This window comes from Indicator indicator, chromosome 8 (assembly GCF_027791375.1).
Source record: "Indicator indicator isolate 239-I01 chromosome 8, UM_Iind_1.1, whole genome shotgun sequence".
NCBI classification, from domain to species: Eukaryota; Metazoa; Chordata; class Aves; order Piciformes; family Indicatoridae; genus Indicator; species Indicator indicator.
In genome coordinates, this window is record NC_072017.1 from 6,661,552 (window position 1) to 6,687,049 (window position 25,498).

The window sequence follows — 25,498 nt, forward strand, 5'->3', positions numbered from 1 at the left end:
ACCTTCACACCATACAACTCTGCTTTTCCAAACCTATTCCTTCGTTAACTTATTTCCCCCCACAATTTCAGATTCTCTTCCAGTTTTTAAGTATTTTGGGTTCCAAGCTGAATGCTTCATCCAAGACAAAGAATGTTCCTTTAAAGTGCAAAGAAAGCTAAGGATTAACTAGTAAGATTATATTTAATCAGATAATAGTTACTGCAACACATTCAGTTGAGTGAGGAGAGCCACTGAACAAACTCAAGAGCATAAAGAATCTTGATTTTTCCACACCTAAATCACACATACAAAGCTTCAGTGAAAGAATATAGAAATATTTTTGCTTGTGTACCTATGTTATTTTGTTCATTTCCTGTTCTTTGTGCTCTCTACTCATTTATACTGTCTTGAAAGGCATTTCATGTACACAACAATGAGGTAATTCATAGAATGGCTTAGGTTGGAAGGGACCTTAGAGAGCATCTACCCCAACCTCCCTGCCATGGGCAGGGATGCCTCTAAACTAGATTCAGCTACTCAAGGCCTCATCCAGCCTGGCTTGAACACCTCCAGGGAAGTATCCACAACCTCCCTGGGCAGCCTATTGCAGAGTCTCACCATCCTTGTACTGAAGGATTTCTTCTCAAGATCCAGTCTAAACCTACTCTCCCTCAGTGTCAAACCACTCCCCCTTGTCCTGTCACTAGACACCCTTAGGAAAAGTCTCTCTCCTTCCCTTCAGGTACTAGAAGGCAGCCATAAGGTCCCCCCAGAGTCTTCTCCAGGCTGAACAACCCCAGCTCCCACAGCCTATCCTCACAGTAGAGGTGCTCCAGCCCTTGGATCATCTTTGTGGCCCCACTCACAGTGATCTCTGCCTGAATTAAACCAGTGTAATGCAACATGTTTACTATCCTAGTGTCACAGAATCTCAAGTGTTCTAGGCCTTACCATGCTTGAATGGAATTAACCAGTTTGATTTTTATGCAGTAAATTTCAGGAACTGCCACATCCACCACACATGCTCTAAAGCCTAAAATTTATTTCCCCAGGGAAGTTATTGTATCATGCCATTTAGTGTCCTTTTCAAGACAGACTCAACGTCAAGTATCTATCAGCTGTAACTGACAGTAGTTATTTCACCAAATAAAAGCTGTTCTGCACTTTACAGAAATCTTTCTACTTTAGAGCCACCTGAAAGCACTGCCATTATTTAAAAGTAGAGAAGATGACATGAAAGGGGTCATGGCCTTTTCTGCCACTTTTATATGCAATTTGCTTCCATTTACACTGCACCTTCCAGGAATGGAACATAATTTGGGGAGCAGGGGACATTACCAAGGACCAGAGGTGCTATGGACTCCTAGAGCACAAGTTCTGTGCTGGCTCCAGCTGTCTCTGGCTTTCGAGACTGCCAGGCCCCTTCTATCCCTGCTCCTCTATGATGTTTGTAGATTTTTATATAAAGCATACTGGGACTTGAACTTCTGTTGTGATATTCCCATTTCAAAATGAGTAATAAAAATAAACACCTCATCTATTTGGATACACAGATGGATGCATGCTCAGAGAACTCAAGCTCTAAAATACTAAGTCTACAGACAAAACTAGTTTAGCTACATATGTAGAAAAGGTTTAAAAATGTAGTTTGAAACTTATTTTCAAATCTCATGACTTGAAATGGCTTTCATATCTCATGCCTAAGATGGTGAAGTCTTTACTGGATGCAAATATCTAAAGAAGTATCTTTGAATCACAGAAGAAAACCTTTAGAACTTCAGCTGCTGTTTGGATTTTAAAAAAGGAAAGTGGAGTTTGTGATGAAAGCTAAAGAAAATCTGGTGCATTGTGTGTAACTATTGTATACTCAGGTAACATTTTCTACCTTTAGGACACCAACTAACTTTCCTGATCAAAGAAATTGGCAAAGTCTTTTTTTTTTTTATTTTCTACATAGCTTCATCTTAACTTTTCAGACATAAATTAAGATTCCCAGAAGAAACTGGAAGGACAGCTAAAAATAGCTTTTCATTTCCCAAGTACCCTAAAAAGCTCTTCTTCCTTCCCATTACCTTCTCTTGGGAAGATTAAAGTAAATTAAGATGACTGCTGAGAACTACGTTTACAGACACTATTAAGGTGGGACCTGCTCCTTATCAGCAGAGAAAAAAAACAATTCTCATCATCAGCTCTGGAGGCAAATCTATGCTGATAGTGGCACAATACCACAAAAACCAAACCAATGCACACCCCCCACACAACAGCTCCAGAAGACAGAGAAGCACATGCTGCAAAATAATTGTGTTTTTTCTTAAAACAAACTTCCACTGGAAAGATATATTTCATCTGCATTTTCCAGTGCCCTTCAAGGATTTTTTTTTTCCAGAATAGGATCCTGAAAAAAAAAAAAATTACTTCCAACTCTCCTTACATTGTAAGTTTATTTCCAGGTGAGGAATTACGCATCTCCTGGAGTTCAGGCAATTCCCTTTAGTGACTCGGCCAGCTGCATGCTTGGGGTTTAGGTTTTTTCTCTCCTCCTTCCCAAAGGCAAGGTTTTGTGTCACTCCTGACAGACTTCTGTCTAATCTGCTCTTATCTAGAACCTCCAAGTCTCCTGGAAAAATCTATTTCAATGCTTAACCTTGCTTGCTATTCTGCAGGCTTCAAATGGCTTTCCAGTCTTTCATGGTAGGTTGTATTTGCTCAGACCATCATGTTTGTTACTTTACTTTGGATTTTTCCATCCCATCTTCCTTGGAATACAATGCTCAAAGTGGGTACACTACTCCAACAGAAGCCTGATCAATCATTAATAAAAGCCAGGCAGAATTAAAACTTTCTACCATCCCAGTATTGTATTCACCCTGCACATGACATCACATTGCCTCTGGCTCATGACACCATGGGCTCTGTTTTCTCCTAACCTTTACAAGGACCCTTCACTCCTATCCTCATCACAAAATGCTGCTTAGCCACTATGCAGCCTTGCAAGTTTGACAGCTACAAAATGGGAGGGAAGGCCAATAACATCCACCAGTGAGCTGCAGAGAGCTCCCTACAGGGAAGCATTGTCCCTCTGAGAACTTCCAACTAAGAGCTTCCACCACGTACACCCTAACCAAAACCCAGGATTTCTATTGGCACTGTGGCTGTTAAACAGGAAGGGAAAGCTGGGATGAATCAGAACAAAGACAGCTGATACTTCACTCACACTTTTTTTAGAGGTACTATCTTAGGACATATCCATTTAAAAAAAAAACAACAAAACAAACAAACAAAAAAACCCCAGCATCCCCCAGTTTGGATGAATGCTGTGGTGATACTAAAAAAGCAGGGCAAACCAGCTGTGCCCAGCATGCCTGAGGGAAGAAACCTCTTACCTTTCCATCAGCTGAAACAGTCCTAAGAGGATTATGAAACACTGCCAGATCTTTTTTACTTTTTCATTTTTTTAAAAGCTAAGTAATTTTCCATTTAGGAAGTTTTTAGTTATGTTCTGTACATTCCTCTCTGGAAACAATCTCTAGTTACTCTGAGATGTAACCCAGCAGAACAACAGCAACAGCTGCAGCCAGCAGATTGCTGCTCCACTCTGTCAACCAAACATGGCTACTGGGAACAACTCTTAAATTTTTTTTTAAATAATCTGCAATATTTATTCCATTTGTGAAATAATTAAGCTTGTTAATCAAGGAGAAAAGCTCTGGGAACTTTTATCAAAGGCTTATGGAATCTGGAAGGAGGGAGAAAATTAATAAGGCCTTTGAGTGGAAGCTTGTTGGGCAATCACTATTTACAAGAGAAATACAAGACTGGATACCCATTAGGGGAAGGAAAAAAAAAAAAGAGACTAAAATAGTTATGACATAGTGCAGGGGGCAGGAGGGGGAGTACAGCCTGCTCACTGAAGAGTTCCCTCCATCAATGTTCATATTCCCTGCATTTTCCTCAAGAGTTTAAAGAGGCTCAGCGCTCCTCAAACACTGAACAAAACTCAGCACTTCTAGGTGATTACTACAAGCTGCCTGTTGCTTACCTATCTATTAAAATGGTATTATCTCTTGTAATAGTGATTTCTGCACCTCAACTAAAACTCAAGTGTGAATCCTTCACTTAAAGTCACTATGAAAAAATAAGTAAGTTATTATTCATTTTTATTTTGACTGTCAAAATCACAACAGCCAAGAGAGTTGTTTGTAGCCATACGCACAGCCACAACATTCTCTTGATAATCACTGCTCAAGGGATTTATGCAGAACAGCTTCCAAGTAATTTACTTCTCAGGTTTCAATGAACAGTATTAGATACATTTTATATTTAAGAAGAAAATTTTGACTCAGAATACTAGCCTGGAAGATAAACACAGGCTCAAATAAGTGAAACCACATAACAGAAGCCAGATCAGATCAGCATAAACAGTATTCCTTCTACAAAATCATATCCCTATCTTAATTCTACCAGCAAACAGTTGCTGTTTTGCAAACAAACTGGCATAACAGGTATTTACAAATCAAACATGATGAAATTCCACAGCTGCAAACAATTTCAGCATCGAGCATATACTGTGGAGAAAGAATTTCATTAAACTCATTAAAAAATCATTTCAAGACATTGCATTGCAAACTGATTAAACCTCCTGCCAATATGCACAACAATATCTCAAATATGCTCATTAGAATAGAAAATCATTATCATGGGATGGCTGAGTAGGGAAGAGAATTATTTTTTTTTCTTTAGCTATGCAAACACATTAAAATCTTTGTGCTTGTATTCATCATATGTAAGCATGCTATCAGTTTATTAACTCTTTAGTCTAAGTCCCACGGGCCCAAATTCCGTCCTTCAACTCCTAGTGACCTCACTGAAAAACTGAGACAGGCACTGGAATTTGAGATTTAACATTTAAACACAGCAACAAGAAAGAGCATTATTCAGCTAAGAGCATTACAAGTCAATGAAGTGGCACTTCAGTAACAGAGCTTGTTACTAAAAGGTGTGACAAGAGAGACTGTGGAACTAAATGTATTTTCTAGAATATAGCCTTTACAGTATTTCAGAACTGAATTTGTCCCATTTACCTTTGGATACCTGGTGAAATCAATTGCATATTAAATTATCAAGGTTGGGGACTGTTGCTTGGGGGTTTTTTGTTTGTTGCCTTTCTAATGAAGCTCTTGTTTTATGTAGAGCATTCTTCAAACCAAACTAAACATGGTGATGCAGGCATTTCTCAGTTTAAACAGCTAAAACAGTACATAATGAAGGGCAGTAAATAACTTATTTAAACAGTAGTAACCATTCATTTGGGTTAGGAAGATATTCAGACAAAAAAAAAAAAAAAAGAGGCTTTTCTATCATAACACTGAAATCCTTCAAACAAGAAAGGCTGGAGGTAGCCACAAGCCTCCTCTTCTCCAAAGGATCAGAGGCTTTGACAAGCACTTCAACAATGCTCATGTGATTTTTGTTTTAAGATTATATGATGAAAAACCCAAAACTTCCAAAGAGCATGACTAGAATCTAATTAATTTTTACAAATATATAAAGAGTGAGTGCCAAGAGGATGGAGCCAGGCTCTGCTCGGTGATGCCCAATGACAGAGCAAGGGGCAATGGGATGGAAGCTGAGGCACAGGAAGTTCCATGGACACACGAGGAAACATTTTTTCACTGTGAGGGTGAAGGAACACTAGAACAGGCTGCCCAGCGGGGCTGTGGAGTCTCCCCCTCCAGAGAGATTCAAACCCCCCCTTGATGCAACCCTGTGTGATCTGGTATAGGTGAGCCTGCTCTGACAGGGGGGTTGGACTGGATGATCTTTTGAGGTCCCTTCCAGCCCCTAACATTCTGTGAAGGTAAGCACTTGGCTTTTTTTCTGCTTGCAGCTCAGGAGGCTGAAAGGACGAAATTCGTGAGGTAATAGGTAGTGTTTCTTAAAAGAAGTAACTAAAAAAAAAAAAACCCCAAACAACTAACTCCTACAAAAACACCCAGAATTTCAACAACAATGAACTGTTTGCCTTAACCCTAGTGTAAAAGTTTTTGGAACCTACTCTATGTAGCATCTGCTTAGCATTTTCCAAAATTAGCACCTAATCATTTCATTTGCATCTTTTCAACTCAAAATACTACACTAAAATATTGTATGCTTTAAGGACGCTTTGGATTACAAATGCAAAGTGAAAAGCAATATGAGCTGTTGGCTCCCATCCAGGACAGTGATGTATTTGATTCTATACATTTAAAACCACATGAAATCTTACCATTGATCTTTCAGAATATCCAAACAAATGGCCCCAGTGACTGAGCTAATATTAGGATGCCATATTTTGGTGATAAACCGCACCTAGAAGACAAAACAGTGTTTAAAAACAAAAGGGTTTACAAAATGCAGTATATTAAAGACTTGAAATGCACCATGTCTAATAATATTACAAGGAAGCACTAATTTAGCAAATATCCAGCTAAAAAACAGAACTAAAAAAAAAAAATCAGAATAAGTGATATCACTTATTTCAGGAGGCTTCCAGGCCTTCATGAGGTTTCCAAAGCCATTTATTAAACAGATTACTGTCCATTTGAGGACCCCAAACTGATCCCTAACTGCTTTCTCACACACTGTCATGTGTGTACTTTACTGCATCACACCAAGCCCTCTAGAAACATCTTTCAGCAGTACGAGTTGATGTAAGCAGATGGTCAAACACGGACTGAAAACTTCCAACACTGTAAATGCTGTAAAATCTGCTTTTAATGAAGGGAAATAAGTCCTCTGAAGGAGGAGGAACAATGCCTCTTACCATAGGTATTAAATCTCACTGTTCAGCTAAATTGTTGGTAGCTACAGGAGTATTTATAAACATTTCCTTGGTGAATGCTACTACTTCTGCACCATCCAGTCTCATCACCCACATTCAGAAAGCTCTTCAACAAACAAACAAAAACCTAACTAGATTATAATTACTTTCCTTTACTGTTGAAAGGATGTAGTCCCAGCATTCATTCATTGATCAAGTCCAGATTTGTACACTCAAGTTTATTCATGCATCGAGAGCGTTGAAACAATCATTTCAGTTTTGGTTTTGGAGGGCTTTATGTTTTGTTGTTGGGGTTTGTTTTGTTTTGTTTTCAATTTGTATTTAAAGACACTGACAAACTTAAAAGCAGCATAAGAGGTCTCAAAACCCAAAGCTGTCCTCTGAAAGGAATATATACACACACCTTTAGAAACTTCTCCCTTTTCCTCAAGCTGCTTCTTTCTGGTTGAATGTTCCACTTTCATTGACTTTGCCCTGCCCCTCTGTTTTCTCACCGTCTACTTCTTCACCCCAGGTTCCTGAGAAACATTTTACATACAGCACAGATCTTTCAATTTGTCTCTCTGATCTGCAGAGAGCACATTATCTGCCAGGCACTACAGCAAAAGGCTGTACACAATGGGCCGTAATAAAATCAGTGCAATCATGCTGTATAAATAGACAAGACCATAACAGTTCTGCTTTCCAGGACAGAAAACAAGAGATCATGTCAGCTGAGCCACTTATTAAACTAGCTCAATTCTCTCAGTCACTTTGAATATACAAAAAGCCATGTAAATACTAGGCAATTTCTCACAGTGAGTGATGGCTAACAATGGCTGTCAAAGCACATACTGAACAGGATAAAGCAAGAAAGGCAGGGCTACACACAAACAAAAAGGCCTGCAATTCAAGACTACAGACTCCAGCATAAGCAGGGCTATGCTAGAGTGCAGCAAGCTTCTAACAGCTGTCTATAAGCTTTGGAAATGGAAACCATCAAGCCCTAAAGCAGCAATTAAACCATGGTCCATAGACCCATCTTTCAGTCTCTATGACCTGTTTCAGCTCTCCTTATTATGCTCTCAGAATCACAGCATCAACCAGGTTGGAAAAGACCTCAGAGATCATTAAGTCCAACCTATTACCTAATATCTAACACCACCTGACAACTAAACCATGGCTCCAAGTGCCACATTCCAATCTTTCTTTGAACACCTCCAGGGACGTTGACTCCACCACCTCCCTGGGCAGCACATTCCACTGGCCAGTTACTCTTTCTGTGAAGAACTTTCTCCTCACCTCAAGCCTAAACTTCCCCTGGCATAGCTTGAGACTGTGTCCTCCTGCCAGAACACATGCAGATGAAAGAACTGAAACCAACAGACATTTCATTCAGACTTTGTGTGTTTCAGTCCAGCCTTAAGGAAGTCAAATGACAAGACCCACGGAGCTACGAGCTACTGGCACCTCTCCCTTCTTCCTCTTTCCTAGTTCCTTCTAGTGGTATTACATACCACTGTGAAAATAATCAGGATCTAGGACATGTTCTTAGTTCAAAGACAGCTTTTAGACAGAGAACACCCATCAAGACGCTGAATCAGACATTTCAGAAGTCTGCTGATTGATCAGAAGCCACTGGAGAAGGGACTAAATCAGGGCACAGGAACACACAGTTGCAGATGCATGTGGCTGGTAAGAGCACTATTCAGACTGATCCGTTTAGGAAGGAGGTGGAATCACAAATGTAAAGTTCTAGAAAGATAGAGTGAAGCTGAAAGGGTGGTTAAGTTGTGAGAACTGTTTGAATGACTTCACCACAGCCATTTCTCTTCTCTGTCATTCAGATGTACGTTTTAAGCACTCCTTCAACTGAGCTGCAATAAGATCACTGTGTTTCTCTGTTGGCTCTTCAAGTCACACAACTGTATATATCACTACTTAATTATTACAAGAAAGTCAGTAGGTTAGACTCAAGACTCCACTAAATATAACTCATGGAGCCCAGGAAATTGAGTAATTCATTTCAATAATTACCCACTACAGCATTTTTATAATGATAATGAGGAGAGAAGAGAGCCATGCTCTCTACATCAAGTAAAACTAGCCAAACATTGTATTATCTTGCCAAGAAAACAATACACAAGGGTCAATAAAGCACAAACTCCTCTCAATAAAGCACAAACTCCTCCCCAGAATTTGTCAGTTTGTACTTTAAGGAATAATCCTTCTGCTTCTGACACCACTCAGCTATACATCATGCATTACTTCTAAAGATGACAGCTCCAATGTTTGTCTAGAAGAGAATAATTAATAAATAAGGTAGTTTAAGAGACTACACCCACAAGAAAATAACTAAGAACACTCAAACTTTACTCGTTTAGCCAAATAATTTTATAAAAAAAATTGAAAGTGTTTACAATACCTTAGGAGGATTGAATGGATATGTTTCTGGAATTTTTATCTCTAGTTGATACCTTCCACCTTCAAAAGACAAGAATAAGTTAGAAATCAGAACAAAAGAACATTACTCAAGTGTAGTCTTTCATGACAGTAAAGCTTACATTTTTAGATGGACAGATTTTTAAGTCATTCAGGTCTACTCAAAAGTATTAGCTAGAAGATACTTCTAAATGACAGGAAATTTTACAAATAAAGGTACATAAGGTAAGTCTAATAAAGTCATACTCGCTTATGCAAATCAGCATCTGTATTTCTTAAGTATATCAAAGGTGTACATTCTCCTACAGTTTCTCATTTCCAATGCTGTAATTTCCATGCTCTATTTTAGAAAAATAGACCAAAATATGAACCAAATACCCCCCCAAAGAGATGAGACAATATGCCACAGGAATGCTCAGGATATTATTGTTTTGACTCATCTCTCATGCCGCTAAGTTTTCTTTAAATTAACTTTGACAGAATTTTTAACTTTCTGGAACTGAAGAGCCTAAGTAATTGAAGAAAAGCTCCTACACTCTGGGGAAAAAATAATGAAGGGGCTTCAATGTTCCTTCCATTATGTTCTGTATTGCTGTCTGAATGATTTACTTCTATTCAAATTCTGTAAACACTTTGACAAACTTGGTGTCTTTCTACGATGGAGTCACAGCGATAGTCGATAAGGAAAGAGCAACTGACAATCTTCCTACACTTGTGCAAAGCATTCAACATGGTCCTGAACAACACCCCGGTCTCTAAGTTAGAAAGACACAGATTTGATGGATGGATCACTTGGTGGATAAGGAATTGGCTAGATCGCTGCTCTCAAGGAGTTGTGATCAATGGCTCAATGTTCAATGGCTCCACCGGTGACGAGCGAGTCCCTCAGGGATCAGCACAGTGCTGTTTAACATCTTTGCTGGTGACATGGACAGTGGGATCTAGGCACTCTCAGCAAGATTGTGGGTGACACCAAGCTGTGTGGCCTGGCTGACAGACTGCAGGGAAGCAATGGCATCCAGAGGGCCTTTGACAGCCTCAAGCAGTGGGCCCAAGCCAACCTCATGAAGTTCAAGAAGGACAAGTGCAAGGTCTTACACATGGGTCAGGGCAATCCCAAGCACAAACACAGGCTGGCAAGGAGTGGACTGAAAGCAGAACTGCAGAGAAGGACTTGGGGGTGCTGGCTGATGAGGCACTTGACATGGGTCAGCAATGTACAACGGCAGCCCAAAAGTGCCCTGTGTTGGGCTGCATCAAGATGCGTGGCCAGCAGGTCAAGGGAGGTGATTCTGCCCCTCTACTCTGCTCTTCTGAGAGCCCACCTGGAGTACTGCATCCAGCTCTTGAGCCCACAACACAGAAGGAGGACATGAATCTCCTGGAGAGGGTTCAGAGGAGGGTCACAAAGATGATCAGAGGGTTGGAGCACCTTTCCCATGAGGACAGGCTGTGAGAGTTCGGTCTGTTCAGGCTGAGGAAGGGAAGGCTTCAGGGAGACCTTATAGCAACCTTCCAGTACCTGAAGGGGGCTACAGGAAAGCTGGAGAAGGACTTTCTATAATGGCCCATGGTGACAGGACAAGGGGCAATGGCTTTAAACTCAAGCAGGGCAAATTTAGATTGGGCATTTGGAAGAAATTCTTTACAATGAAGATGGTGAGACACTGGAACAGAGTGCCCAGAGAAGCTGTAGACACCCCATCCCTGGAATTGTTTAAGCCTGGGCTGGATGAGGATGAACAGCCTGGCCCAGTGGAAAGTGTCCCTGCCCATGGCAGGGGTTTGGAACTGGATGATCTTTAAGGTCCCTTCCAACTCAAGCCATTCTATGATGCTTCTATAAATATAGTTTTCAGTACTACAGTAGGCAATAAAGGAGAGTAGGAGCTCAATCGACAGAACCACCTGCTACTGCCCTTTTCTAACCAGTTCTCATTTTTCTCTCCTGATTACAGCACCACTATCTATGTCTATTTCAGCTACAGTATTGTTAACATCCAAGTTTACTATCAATACTTCTGGAGCAATCTCAAACCATCTCTGCTTGCCCACAGAAGATCGTTTGCCAGGCAGCAGTTCAATGACAAGAAGAACAGAGTATAGCAAATCACACACACCAATTTAGAAACTGAAAGCATTTCTCTTCACTTGATTTTTTTTTCCTCATCCTACTGCTGTTCTTTCAGAAATAAGCCTTTTCTGTTCCTCACTATACTTTGTTACAATACAGAAATTTCCTTGAATTAAAACTGAAGTATCTGCAATCTACCTCCTTTGGGATTTCAGGAGTGATTTTCTCTGTTGCAAATCACTCCACACAAAACCAATTCTCAAGTAGTCTCAATACAGGCAGCAAGATTCACAGGAAGAAAACCTCAAAGGAATTCTTTGAACAGTTATATAGTCTGTGGCACCTTTTTATTTGTGCCAAAATGCATGTTAGCAGCTACTAACACCTCTCACTTTTAAAATGTCATTCAGTCTAATACACTACACCTGAAACTAGTTAGTATCAATTTGTTATTTTACCCTGTGTTCTACAGCTGTTTTTTCCTCAATACTACAGTAACTTGAGAAGATTTAACAACAAATACAATGGAAGAAAGCTCGATACATTCAAAATTCTAATAGGTGATGTCTGAGTTGATCATTTGTCTGATCACAGGACAGTAAAGGCACAGTATTTTTGAAGACATACATCAACAACTTAATGGTAAGTTTGCTTTTGAAACCACAGAATTATTTTGGTTGGAAAAGACCTTTAAGATCATTGAGTCCAACCACTATCTAACTCTACCAAGTCTGGTGCTAAGCCATGTCCCTCAGCATGGGATTCAACCACCTTTCTAGGAGTCCTGTTTCAGTGTTTGAGAACCCATTCAGACACGAAATTTCTTCTCATATCCAAGCTAAACCTCTCCTGGTGCAACTTTTTCTTTTGTTTGAATTGAGGCATAATTCAGTGGCAGTTTTTTCTAAGAAACAGAACAATTGCACTGTTCCTGGACTGCAAAAATTCATGAGCCCCTGTATGATTTTACTGCCACTCTATTTCACAAGGTAATACAAAAACTTTCCTTAGGTATTACCATTTCTTCTGCTTGCCCTTAAAAGGCAAGCTGTTAGAGCCTTCTGCGTAACAAGCTATTCACACACCAATTTTTCCACCTGGAATGTACAAGTCCAAAATATTTTAAAACTGCAGGGAGTAATGAGTTGCTGCTCATTATTTATACAGTCTTGTTGTCATCCATGGAAGTTTACAGTGTAAAATATAGGCTTGAAGACTTGAAACTGAACAAATATGGCAAATGATTCATACTAACTTCTGCATGACAGTATTTCTGTGGAATGTTTTTTAAAAGGAGTATGCATATGCAAGCCTTTTTCATAGCCATTCAATGCTTGAGATTGAATGAAACATTAATGGCCGAGGATTCCTTCTGTACTACTGCAGCAAGTGCCTCACAACAGACTTAGAGTAAGTTTTCCTACTTTCCTTGAAGAAATGGACTGGAATTGTGCCAGGGAGGTTTAGACGAGATATTAGGAAACATTTCTTTACAGAAAGAGCAGCTGGGCATTGGAACAGGTTGCCCAGGGAGGTAGTGGAGTTACTATCCCTGGAGGTGTTCAAGAAACATGTGGACACTGCTCTTTGGAACATGGTTTATTGACCATGGTGGTGTTAGGCTGAAGGCTGGATTTGATGATGTTAAAGGTCTCTTCCAACCAAAATAATTGTATGATTCTATGAAATATCCTATTATAAATTTTGCAGTTACTAGGCCTCACGTGTGAGCTTGAAATTAATACCATGACTACACAGGGTTTAAAATAAAACAAATGGAAGAAAAAAAAAAACACACAACAAAAAAATCCCACCCCAACCACACAACAAAAACCAAAACCAATCTATCTGTTGATAAACTCTTGAGTCAGGTAAAAGCCAGCAGCCATTAATCTGGACTTTCAAAAGGTCCTCTCTCCAAACAGACACATTTCAATATGGGATGCAAACATGTCTGTGGGAAGTTGTGTCCTGCAATATTCTGATAATTGATCAATGTGAGCTGAAACTGAAACAAAAATAAAAGCTGTAAACTTGGTCAACAACAAATGGCATTCTTCCTCTCAGTAATACTTAAACCAATGCCTTCACATCACCTTTAAAAGAATTTTGCAGTAACAGTTTGTTTTCACATGCCTCCCAACCGCGGTCAACAATAAATATCACTGTTCTTTCACTTCACAATGGTCCTAGAATTCCCTCCTGTATCATGGAATTGTCTGACCTCAACTACGGCATTAACTTGCTTTTCCTCATAGACCATTTCTTGCCATGATATTGTTCAGACTTTAGATGACAGCAGATCAGTCAGTAACTGTGCAGCATGCATTACTGCCCTGGTCATAAAATGTAAGCTACACACACTGGCATGCCCTTCATCACTGCACAAGGGAATAAATGCATAAAGCTATGTTACAGGAATATTAAAGTAAATTACTCAAGTGCCAGGAAATTGGGCTGCCAGTAAATTTGGGATTTTTTTGCTCCTTGGCCATATGCCTCCTAGGTTAAAGTAAATAATCACATTACTTACTAGATCCTCATCATTAAATGTAGTCATACATAGGTAAGTGTGCCATGCATTTCACATCAACAAGTTCTGCACTGAACAAACACTGCTCATTTTCATTAGCAGTCAGTGCTGAACATGTGAATGCACAGTGCTCAGCTTTTGAAGCTTTGCTCTAGCTGAACTATCCAGCATTACACAGAACCCAGGTCTGCAGACAGGCATTCACTTTATTTTTTTACCCTCTTCATGAACTGCTATGCAGGTTTTAACTTTTGTGATGCATGAATACATCTTTCATTTCAAATAACTCTCACTATATTCTCAAAAAAAAAAAAAGGTTGGGTTTATAAGCAGAGATAATGCTGAGCTGGGGGGGGGGGGGCAGGGGAAAGCGACTTACCAGAGGAGGATTAATTCTGTTTGAATGGAAAAAAAAATCCCCAACACCAAATCCAACACCCTCCCCACCATTCAGATGTTTCCCAGTATACAATTACTTAATTTTGCAATATGTGAAACCCTTTTTCTACGCAGATGTGAAAATGACCAAATATATTTGCTCAAGAACAAAACAGAATTACCCACTTCCAAATAGGTCACCAGCATGACCACATATTTAGGTCCACAGCACGTTCTCCCTCACATTGAAGGCATCAGGAAGGGAGGGAGGGAACTGCCCCTATTTGCTGGGCAGCAGAGGAATCCTGCGACCCAGGTTCTGGAGGGGAGCATCTTTACCCATTACAGATGCTGCTACTTTTCTACTCCATTCTTTCCAGACTCATTTCCTTTCTCCTCACCTTCTGACATCTTTCTAGCCCTGCCCAATATTCTCCTAATCTTAACCCGTGCCAGGCTTTTTCCTCATCCTTTATCTGCCCTGGATAGTCAGAATTATACAAATCACACTGCACACCTTATACCTGTAAACGAACTTTTAACATGGGACAATCTATCCCACCAGAGCAGATCAGGCAAAACAGAAGTTCAGCTCAAATATTTTTCAAGCTTAGAATTTGTATTTTGTTTTAAAAAACAGGCTATTTTAAAATAGCTCTATGTTTTCATGCTGTAAATTAATCTGACAAACAGAGCATCTCAAGAAACATCATTAGAAGTGTACAAAGATTGCATCCACAAAAACATTACTTGCCTTCATATGGTGTGTCCGGAGGTCCTGCTATTTCTCCTCTTAATTCTGTAAAATTCTCATCTACAAGATCTACTTTAATTTGATTTTTGCTCGTCTTAAAAATAAACAGAGAAACAAAGAATCATAAGTAAGCATTTTACATACAGGTTTCCCCCAAAATACGGCATTTTAATTAGACTAGTAATTTTAACAACTCTAATTAAAAAATGAAAAATAGAGTAACCTAAACTAATTAGCAATCTTCCAGCTGGAAACAGACTTCATTAAAAACAGATTATTTGTAAAGCATCAGAAAGTTCAATAATATGATTTATATTACCACTAAAATAAGCAAAGCAACCCAGTGATAAAATATCTAAAGTTGTATTTTTAAGTTGATTACATTTTAAAAGATCTTCTGAATCAGTTATTCATTCTACATATCTTAAGGTACAAAATTACATCGACCTAGGGGTTACTTTTCTTTTCCCCCTTGTTTAGAGCAATTTAACTTATAATAGGTAATTGTTCTGGTGTCCACAGCATAAGAAGGACACAGAACTGTTGGAGTGAGTCCAGAGGAGGGCAACAAAAATGATCCAAGGGCTGGAACACCTCTGCTATGAGATTAGGCTCAGAGAGCTGTGGTGGTTCCGCCTGGAGAGAAGACTCCAGGGGGACTTTAGAGCTGCCTTCCAATATCTGAAAGGAGCTTAATGGAAGGCTGGAGAGGGACTTTTCCTAAGGGTGTCTAGCAACGGAACAAGGGAGAATGGTTTTAAGCTGTGGGAGAGTAGGCTGAGGCTTGATCTTAGGAAGACCTTCAGTATGAGGGTGCAAGACACTGGAACAGGTTGCCCAGAGGAGCTGAGATGCCATCGCCCTGGCGGTGTTCAAGGCCTTGAGCAACCAAGTATGGTTAAGAGGCATCCCCACCCACGGTGGGATCTCTAATGTCCCTTCCAACCTAAGCCATTCTATGATTGTAGCTTTCACCAAAACACAGAAAGACTCCCCCAAATGTTGTGCTCACTATTTTAAAACAGTATGATAATCTAAACACAATACTGTAGTTTTAAGATTATGTTTATCTTTAGAATTATGTCTTAAGGTAGAATTTATTTATAGGCTTGAATTTCATTGTCACCTCCTCAACGTTTTCACACCCCATATCAACTTGCCTACAAAATAAAAACACTGATACTGCAAAAAAACATACGTTTTCCAGAAACTGATTCTCAGCAGTGTTTAACCATAGCTACTCATTCCACTGAATTAGTTTTCCAGGTCCTGTGTTAGTGAAATTCATACAATTGTTCTAGTCAGTGACTTTCTTTGGGGGATACAAAGCAGGGGTTTTTTTTAGGAAGATACACCATGAAGTTTTCAGAGCAAAGCTATTACAGACAGGTCTGTCCATTCTACTTCTGTACACCACGCTCAGTGACCACAGTATGGATTTCTTTAATCCTGTGGTTTGGGCGTTGGTTTTTTTTTTCCCCCCACAAGATGCCCTGGTTTGAGATAGAACAGAACCAATTCTGTTCAGTGATTTTACTTTTCAGGTCAATCTTTCCTCAGTAGCTGCACTTTTCTGAAGTTAACAGCATATTTTTGCAGACAGCATCTGCTTCTAGCAGTGATAACATTCCATGTTTACAGTCACTGCTAAGGACTGGTATGCAGAAAGGCTCTGGCTTGTACTTGCTGCTATAGACACCAATATCATTGCTAAATTATGTGTACCACGCTGAGGGTGCTGTAAGCAAGACATGACATCTGCAGGGAGAAGCAGACAAGACAGGTGACCCTGAACTGACCAACACAGGCCATTCCACAGCCATCATGTTCAGTACAAAGCTGAGGCTTAAGCTCCCTTTTACCCATTCTGCCTTCAATCCCAATACATTTATTCCTGACCCCAGTTCCAGAATCTAGTTCCTGAATGTGGTTCCCATCTGCTGTTGAGTCCAGACTGGGACTTGCCCAACGTCTGCCCAGAGCATCAGCAGTGAAGGTGACATAACTGCCATCAGCAAGGTTGGGTTCCATATTGGTTTTGTATGTATTTGTATATATTGTTTTATTGTCAATATTTTCATTAAGGTAGTTTAAGTTTTCTTTTCCAGTTCCTAAGTCGCCCTTATTCCCTTTCTCTTCTCCTTTGGGAATGGAAAGAGACTGTCAGAAAGCATCTGTCATTCATCTGGTGGATGGCCCAGCCCTAACCCTTGACACAAGGACTGGTATCATCTCCTCAGATCCTTTGAAATTTTTCCAACTAGTTGCACATCAAAACGCCCAGTGCAGCTGCACTCTTTTTCTTCCTCAGAGTAAACTTGGTTGCTGCCAGCTATGAGAGAAGGCTTAAGTCAGATAAAGCTGATGGTTGCCATCAACTGGTTCTTGGATCTACCAAAGATGTGAGCTGTTAAGGATGCAGAACTCACAGAACCACAGCTGTGACATTACTTCCTTCCTTGCAAAGGTGCTACAAATTCAGTTGCCTCCAACAAAGAGGGCATTCTTCTGACCAGAGATGCTCACAAATAAAGAAAAAATGAAGTTTAAAGTAAAAGTTGCACCATGTGAAAGATCCTAATTTGAAGTGTCACTTAATTAATCCACATTTGTCTTTAAAACTTGGGTAGAAACCCTTTGACCCCCACAAATGAGGCAGCAACTGCATCTACACAGTTGAGGCCAAGTACTACACTTCAAAAAAAACAAAGCTTTGACCATGCTACAAATTCAGAACACATCATGCATGTTGTAAAATCCAGTTAAATATGAAATCCAGTTAAATATGAAATGTAATGATTCTGCTTTATTAATTTAAATGTGTGAAATAGCTTTTTGTTTTCATCTTAGCATCATGTCTTGCATTCTAAGGCATCAGAGAAAGTTAGTTCTTAATAGAACTGATGAAATTATGTTTCAAAACACATTTTACATTTCTTTTCTTTCCTGCTCCTGTTGATGTAAAGTTGCCTGACCAGGGAGCAAGTGAAACAGTTTTCTTCCAAATCTTTGCTTCCATAATACTGAGCAGCAGCAGGACAGACTGTCCAGAGTGACAGCCCTCCCCCAACATCCAAGAACTCTAAGAAACTCCCTCTCTGAATCCAAACTCAGAGGCAACACATTCCTCTTGAAAGCTTTTCAATCCCCCTTTTAAGTTTTATGCTCTCACTATTTCAACTGGCAGCTTATTCCAAAACCTCACAACATAGATAACACTATAATCCATATACGCCCACCTGCGACAACATTGTTTCCCAGATTCATCAAAATTCTTTTTATCTCTGCTATTTATTCTCCTCGCAAAATATATGATATTTATACTTTTTTCCCTTTCCAGCCTTAATTTTGCTGTAAATAAGATGACTTGTCATACTGATTTTTTTTAATTTCTCCACTCCACACTCCATGATCACCTAACTAGCCCTACATAAAAGATTTTAGATGGTCTCAGAATCAGTGCCATGAACACACTGTTACTGAAAAAGCATCACAACCAACATAGCCTAAGATCAGATCTGCCTTGGTAGCAGCGCAACACAAGGCCCAGATCAAGTGACAGAGTCCCAGCAAGGTTTTCCATGGAGGTTTGTGCCCTTTTCGATCACTGTACTGTGCTTTCTCAGAGTTGCTGCCCCAGTCAGTGCATGACCTCTTAGCTCACAAAGCAGCACATTGGTATAAATTGCTAATACAGTTTACAAGTCATCAAAACTCTCTCCCCAGGAAATCCAGGCATTCTAAAGTCTGTTCAAGGTTCTGCTGCTCTCCCTGTCCATTTCACCTGGTAAGCTCCAAGCTGACAGCAGAAGTTCTTGCTCTTTGCAAGTAAACCCATAACTGTCCATCTTGAGCACTGAAGTGACAGCAAAAAGGGACAAATGTCAGTGATATAATCTATGGTTAACCCATGCTGCACTTTGCTTTTCTTGTTTAGCGCTTTACTTTTCTTCGGTACCCTGCACACTGTTGTAGCAGCACCTTCATATTCAACTTCATGTGGTACCACACCAGCTGTTTTTCAGAACAAATTCTTCCTGACTCTATAAATTTGGTTTAAAAAACCCAACCAACCAAAACCACTATTGCTAAGCACAGAGTCAGTGATCCTGGTTCTCCCATTTGAGATGACCACTTTTATTATCCTCAGTTCTAGCTATCTTCATACCCTTATTTTCTTGTACAGAACCTGGAGGAAAAACAGCAGGTACACTGCTTCAGTGTAAGGATTCATTGAATTTCAGGCTCCACTTTAAATTCTAACACACCCATCATGTAACAAATGCAATTTTTTATTTATATAACCGAAGAACTTTTTTTCATGCTATTCTGATAGACTTTTCAGGAGGCAGCTCAGTTTGACCTTGCCAATTCTTGCTTTTTTCCTTCATCCCTAGAGCAATACCTAATATTTAACTGTACTGAAGAGATTATTCATCCAATTAAACCTGGAGTGTTTCCCTACAACATTTCCCTTTAATGAGGATCACATAGAATAAAAATAGTTCATTTTAGCAGCTCTAACAGAACAAATCCCTGGTCTCCACCAGCATCATTTGAGCCGTCTCTATAAGGCTACCAACAGCAGAGCTCCCCAAAAGCATGCCTCCGACACCAATGATCTTAGCACAGAATTTATGAATCGATTTGTGATCTCACAAGACAAGCTGATATTCCAGAAGCAGTTCTTCTACAACGACCTCCTTACACTCCCATACCAAGTCTAAAATAGCATTGCCTCCTGTTGATTCAGTGACAACTTGGTGACTAAATCACTGGGCTAGCAATTCCTGCAACATGAGCCATGCCATCACTAGCAGCAGCTATCACTATGATCTCCAAGAAGTTAAATTCTGTAACAAGACAATTCCCACCAGCATTTCTTGCCAACACAAAAACACTCTTAACCAACTCCAAAATCCTTTTCTAGGCATCTGCAAGTCCAACACTACACCAGCAGAACTTCCCAGCATCACACCTGAAAATGATTTTGATCAAGACTATTACACAATGCCATTCTTTTTTGTTCTTCACATTCTACTTGGATTATGCACAGCTTTTTTTGCCTCCTGAAATGCATCCTTTTTACTAGAGCACTAGTGAAAAGGTTTGTCCATCCCAATTGCTGAGACTATTTAAGCACTGCTGTAGTCACAATGACCCAATTTTATTCTGCCTTGTGGAGATTAAACCCAAGCATGGAGATTAAGAGAGTGAGGCGGAAAAATTGGGAAAGATTCATACAGGGCACTTCCATGCATTACAAACACTTATCTCTATGAAGAGACTCAAAGAAATCAATGCTTCATGATGAGTCATTTCCAAAGATTGGACATTCAATCACATTTATACCAGTAGCTAAGGATCGATAATATTTTGACTTGTCTTTGCTGCCTCCTCTTTAAAAGAAATAATTCAAAATTACATTGTCTTGATTTCGATCTTCCTTGTACAGAACACACAGTCCACTCCAGAATAAACTATGAAGAGTGAATTCTGCCACTACAAAGATTTTTTTCACACACATATTCTCCACTTCTACTAAAATCCTTTCAGAGAGCAGCTCTGGACCTTGTAATGTTACTCTCAGCAGACAACAAGCTCTTCTATTATTAGTGTTCACCACAATCTTAACTCCTTAACCAGGAGTCCCTCCACAGAGGGCTCTGCCTTCTTTCTGCAACTAATCCACCCTTTTCCCTGAGCTTCCCATGCCATCTCCTTATCTCTTCAATATGCCTTTAAAAAACATGTATTGTTCTTGTATTATCCCCTTCTCTAGTTCTGCACCTTCACTCTTAAAAAGTTTTTCTTTTTGCGTTTTTATCTTCTGTGAAGTAAGCCAAGACAAACCGCAACATATCAACACCACAGGAGCACATTAAGAGAAGATAAAAACCTGCACTGTTGTTATAATACCTCTCCAATATACAATTTACTACTTTAAAAATAAAAAAAAACAAAACCTAAGTTTGATATCGAGGTAAGTCTGCTATTGCCTGAAGATTGAAAGCAGAGGAAGTTACTTTTTTTTTTAGAAGCAAGAACTGCAAGTGCATCAGAATTTTTTGTGCTTTCTAAGAAGCCTTCAAATTCTATGGTTATTTTGACATGCAAGCTATTAGAAAACAAAAAATAACTTCAAGTACTTAGTATAAAAATGCCTGTTAGCAGAGCTGGCAATGTGTGGATAGATACAAAACAAAAATGAAGGAATAGGATGAGTTTAAATATATATTCAATTACAAGGCTGGCAGTTTTTGCCATTTATGTTGAACCCTCCTGGGTGGAAGGAAAAAAACCCACAACTAACAACAAACCCCCAAAACCCCTCACACTTTCATACCAACCATGGCTATAAAATACATTAAAAATGGGATGATGATGTCATACTGAAAGGAATGGCGTGAGGCTATTCTAGAACCAACCAGCTCTGCTTACCTTCTCCTTAACATTACCTAAGCATCAGACCTTTGATTCCGGCATAACAAAATTAGTCTAAAGGTACTTAATAGGCCAAATTCTCCGTCAGCATACATTTGAAACTGCTGTGATCAAAATAAAAAAGGCAACATTATATTTGTTAGCAATATTAAGAAACTAAGGTTCTGAATTGAAGCTATTAAAAAGAATAAAGTAGTGTCAAAATTAATTATTACTTGTGTGCTCTCTCTGTCTCACCTTACATATTCAGACACTGTGCAAAATTCCTATCAAATCTCTTCGGGTATAAATTGTGAGATGGTAAGTAAGGATTTGTGAAAATAAAAAACACCACACACAAATAAGGTTTTTTTTCTTTTAAAAATCTGCTTTAAACAGAATTAGATTTGGAATTTTAAAACCCAATGGTTGCTTCTGAAGAACTGTATATTAACCAAAAAAAAAAAAAAAAAATCCCCCAAACCACAAACTCCTGCTATTCCATACAGCAATTCACTACATGCAGTCTGTGATTTTATAGGTCCTAGAACATGATTTTTCCTCCATCTATGGGAACATACTTTATGCCAGATAAAGTACGAGTATTTTCTGTTAATCTGGTTTTATAGAAAATAACTCATAGAACACTGTAGAAACATGTATATATTAAAAAAAAAAAAAAAATCAACCAGAGAAACCCTAACCTGAGAAGACACATACATAAATGATAAATTACATTTATAAACTAGTCTAGTTGCAATAAAACCAGCTAACTATTAAAACTCTGTAACCATTTAGTGCTTTAAGGCATACACCTGACACAGTAAGTTTGAAGAAGTGACAGAAATATTAAAGAATGAACAGAACTTTCTCCACCAAGGCCAAAGTCCACTACCTTGTGAGGGAGGGTGTGCATTTAAAACAAAATGTTTTCTATTACTAATTATTTCCCCCTCACACCAATGAAAATATCTTTCAGACAGAATTTTTAAGCTATTGTTTTATTCTACTACCAGGTAAATTTGCAATAAACTTTTTTTTTTTAGCCTATCTAAAAATCTAACAAAATTGAGTTACTTCTCTAATACAGCTACGATTTATAAATGTAAAGTAGATACTTCTGAACATCCAAATATTTTATGCTGAAACTCTAGGGATCAGTATTGAATAGGCCAAATTAAGTAAGCAATACTTTAGTGAGGCACCAGCACAGGTTGCTCAGAGAAGTCATGGAGACCCCAAGTGTGGAAGTGTTGAAAGCCAGGTTGGATGGGGCCTTGAGCAAGCTCGTCTAGTAGGAGATGTCCCTGTCCATGGCAGAGGGGTTGAAATGAGATGATCTTTAAGGTCCCTTCCAACCTAAACTGCTCCAGGATTCTATGATTCCACTTCACTCTAATTTGAAGCCATGCTAGTAACATTAATCTATCCTACTACGAAGTTACTAGTGTCTCATAAAACTCTTCCTACCCTCTCTCTCCGTTTAATGTACCTCAACAGTCCTACTCAATGCCAAAAACTGATATGAACATATCTCAGGAGTTACAAAAATAGATCATCACAATGAAATCCATGTATTGCTAGCTTTGCAAAAGGCCAGTAATACTCTGAGTCAACCCAGGAGTTGAGCAGGAAATGCCAGCCTTTCAGTAGCAGTTTACTCTATTAAACAATTATTTGAATTAATAGCTTACAAAACCAAAATCAAGTTAATTCTTATGCTATTTACCAATCTCTTGCAAATCTGTGGATAAATATTCAAAGTTTGTTGGTTTTGTGTTGTTTTGGGGTTTTCCTAGAACTGCTTTGTTTTCTTCTACTCTTTTGCTACAATACCAATACATCTCTCACCTTACACCTTCCCTAGTAAGTCAAGAAGATCCTAACAAAAGCTCACCTCTTAGGCTGCTAAGAACTCGACTACCAGCCTCTCCTCTCATTTCCCTCACCTTACTACTTCTTCTCAAACCAATACTCTATCTTCTTAACCTATTGCCATCCCAGAGTAGCTCCAGACCAGTACACTACACCTGCACAGCTCACTCTTATACAAGAAATGTGAAAATAACAAAAAAGGCAGGATCTCCCACTCTACTAGACTGCAAAGTGCAGGACACCATCCTGCAGCAAGATAGCAAATTCAAGTTCAAAAAATGTCAAGTTCTGTAAAACTGTTGTTTTGGGGTTTTTTCCTCAGTCACAAAGACATACCAAAGCAAGAAGGTCAATACTCTGTAAGTATTCCTTCAGATTTGTTGGAATCAAGTGCACCTCCAGAACCCAAGCTTGTTATTATAAAGAAGCAGAAATGTCACATAATTATCACAGTCACAGCTATGAAGTATATGCACTGCACTATCAGTTGAGATCAGCAGATTACATTTGAATTCTCAGAAAGAGCTCCTGCTGACCTTCAAGTATAGAGCACTGCTCATCTGTGAAACAATCCAATGTCTGGGGCAGAGGGAGAAAAGAGGAAAGAAAGCCTGTCTGAAGCACACTGAAGAGCAGTTCTCCTAGATAAGAAAAGGTCAATACAAAGAAATGCATTTTCTTAGAACATTCCCACATTTTTTGACCCTACTTAAAGCCTTGAAGTTCTTTTTGCATCTCACATTCTATTTCACCTCACTGCATTCACATATAATTTACAGACTTATGCCCATTTTAGTAAAAATGTGAGACTACTGTTACACTTTTTTTAATTTACTGATCAACATGCAATGTTACTAACACATAACTCACATTTTAAGAAGCTACAAATATGAACCCTGTCTGAATTCTGTAGTATTGGTAATAGACTAGAATTTTTATATTTATCACAGTTTTATTCACAAAATGCATCTCAACTAAGATTCCTCAATAAAATATCTTAATGAGAGATTTAACCTGTTTCAGCCTTAAATTTCCATATTACATATGTTTACATACAACAATACTGAAGGGGACATTTTTTTCCCCTGTCAGAATACATAGTATCTCAAAATACTAGTCTTCATTTTGCAAGATAGACCTGGAACATCCTTAACTTTTAGCAAAACTATTTAAGGTATCTAAATGCCAGCTCTTGCTAACATTCATTTGTTAAAATATCTCTCTGCCAAACACTGTAGGAGATTCTACTTACACAGCAATTTAAACCAGTGTTTTCCCAGTTTCTCTTGAGAAAACTAATGTAAATGAGGAGGCAGAATTGCATGCAAGTGTTCATACAACTGCGCAGCAAAGAATCTGAATTAAGATTACCCTAGTAAGAAAGCTCTGTCATTTTAATCCAACTCCCTGATTTGATTCACCACAAGCACTGCAAGTAAGAGGGGAGCACAAAGTGGGAAGAGACCAGGCTGCAGGAGGAATGTGAGACTGCTCCTTGGCACTGCCTTAGGACAACATAAAAGAATTTTGAGACTTCAGCTCTTGTGTCTATTTCTGACAAAATCCTTACCTCAGTCACCAACACACTGAGGTGTAACTGACACAGCTATGTTGGCATAAGCCCTGAGTGCAGTTATGCAATCATTGCTTCTCTCACTGAAGGATAGTGTGGCTAACTGGTAAAGCTATGCCATGAAAGTCATGGAAGAAACAACATACTCCTATGACATACTCTCCCATGCTGGCAGAAAAGCCGCTAAATAGCTACAGGCTGTGCCTAACTATGTAAGACATTTACAATACCTAGAGGCAGAAATTATGTGCAGAAGCTGCCTGAACCTAATCTGAGTGCCACTGAGAGACTCAGCATCAGCATTGGCACAGTGCAAGGGAATCCCATTCTGGGCAGCCCAGTTCAGGAAATCCTGCACGAGCAAGCAATTCTGCAGGAACACAAGACATATTTTCCTTATCTTTTTATGCACAGTTTTGTCTTTGATAAAAAGCAACTAAAAAATGCAGAAAAAGTACACTTTAATAATCAGTTTGAACCAAAATTTGAATTAGTCATTCTGTAACCAACCAAAACCATTTGATACAGATTTCACAGTCAATTCTGCAAATCTGCCTTACTTAGGTTACTAGTAGTTCAACATATAAAGGAATCAAAGGATTCAGCTTATTTTAAATCAATTATGCTAAAATCACTCACAGTCCCAGAGATTCAGTATTTGCAGA

General features: G+C 39.1%; 1 protein-coding gene across 4 annotated transcripts in view; it reads right to left on the reverse strand.

Annotated features, from left to right (window-relative positions):
* The window catches only part of UBE2K (ubiquitin conjugating enzyme E2 K), a 40,419-nt gene that overhangs the window by 7,040 nt on the left and 7,881 nt on the right, over positions 1-25,498 (reverse strand). For 2 of the 4 annotated variants that reach the window (XM_054382902.1, XM_054382901.1), the window contains exons 2-4: positions 14,963-15,056; positions 9,207-9,265; positions 6,248-6,330 (exon numbers count right to left, since the gene is read on the reverse strand). In XM_054382902.1, coding sequence (XP_054238877.1) covers positions 6,248-6,330; positions 9,207-9,265; positions 14,963-15,056 — 236 coding nt within the window. The remainder of the gene's footprint in view (positions 1-6,247; positions 6,331-9,206; positions 9,266-14,962; positions 15,057-25,498) is intronic. The other 2 variants (XM_054382904.1, XM_054382903.1) reach the window with 2 other exon arrangements.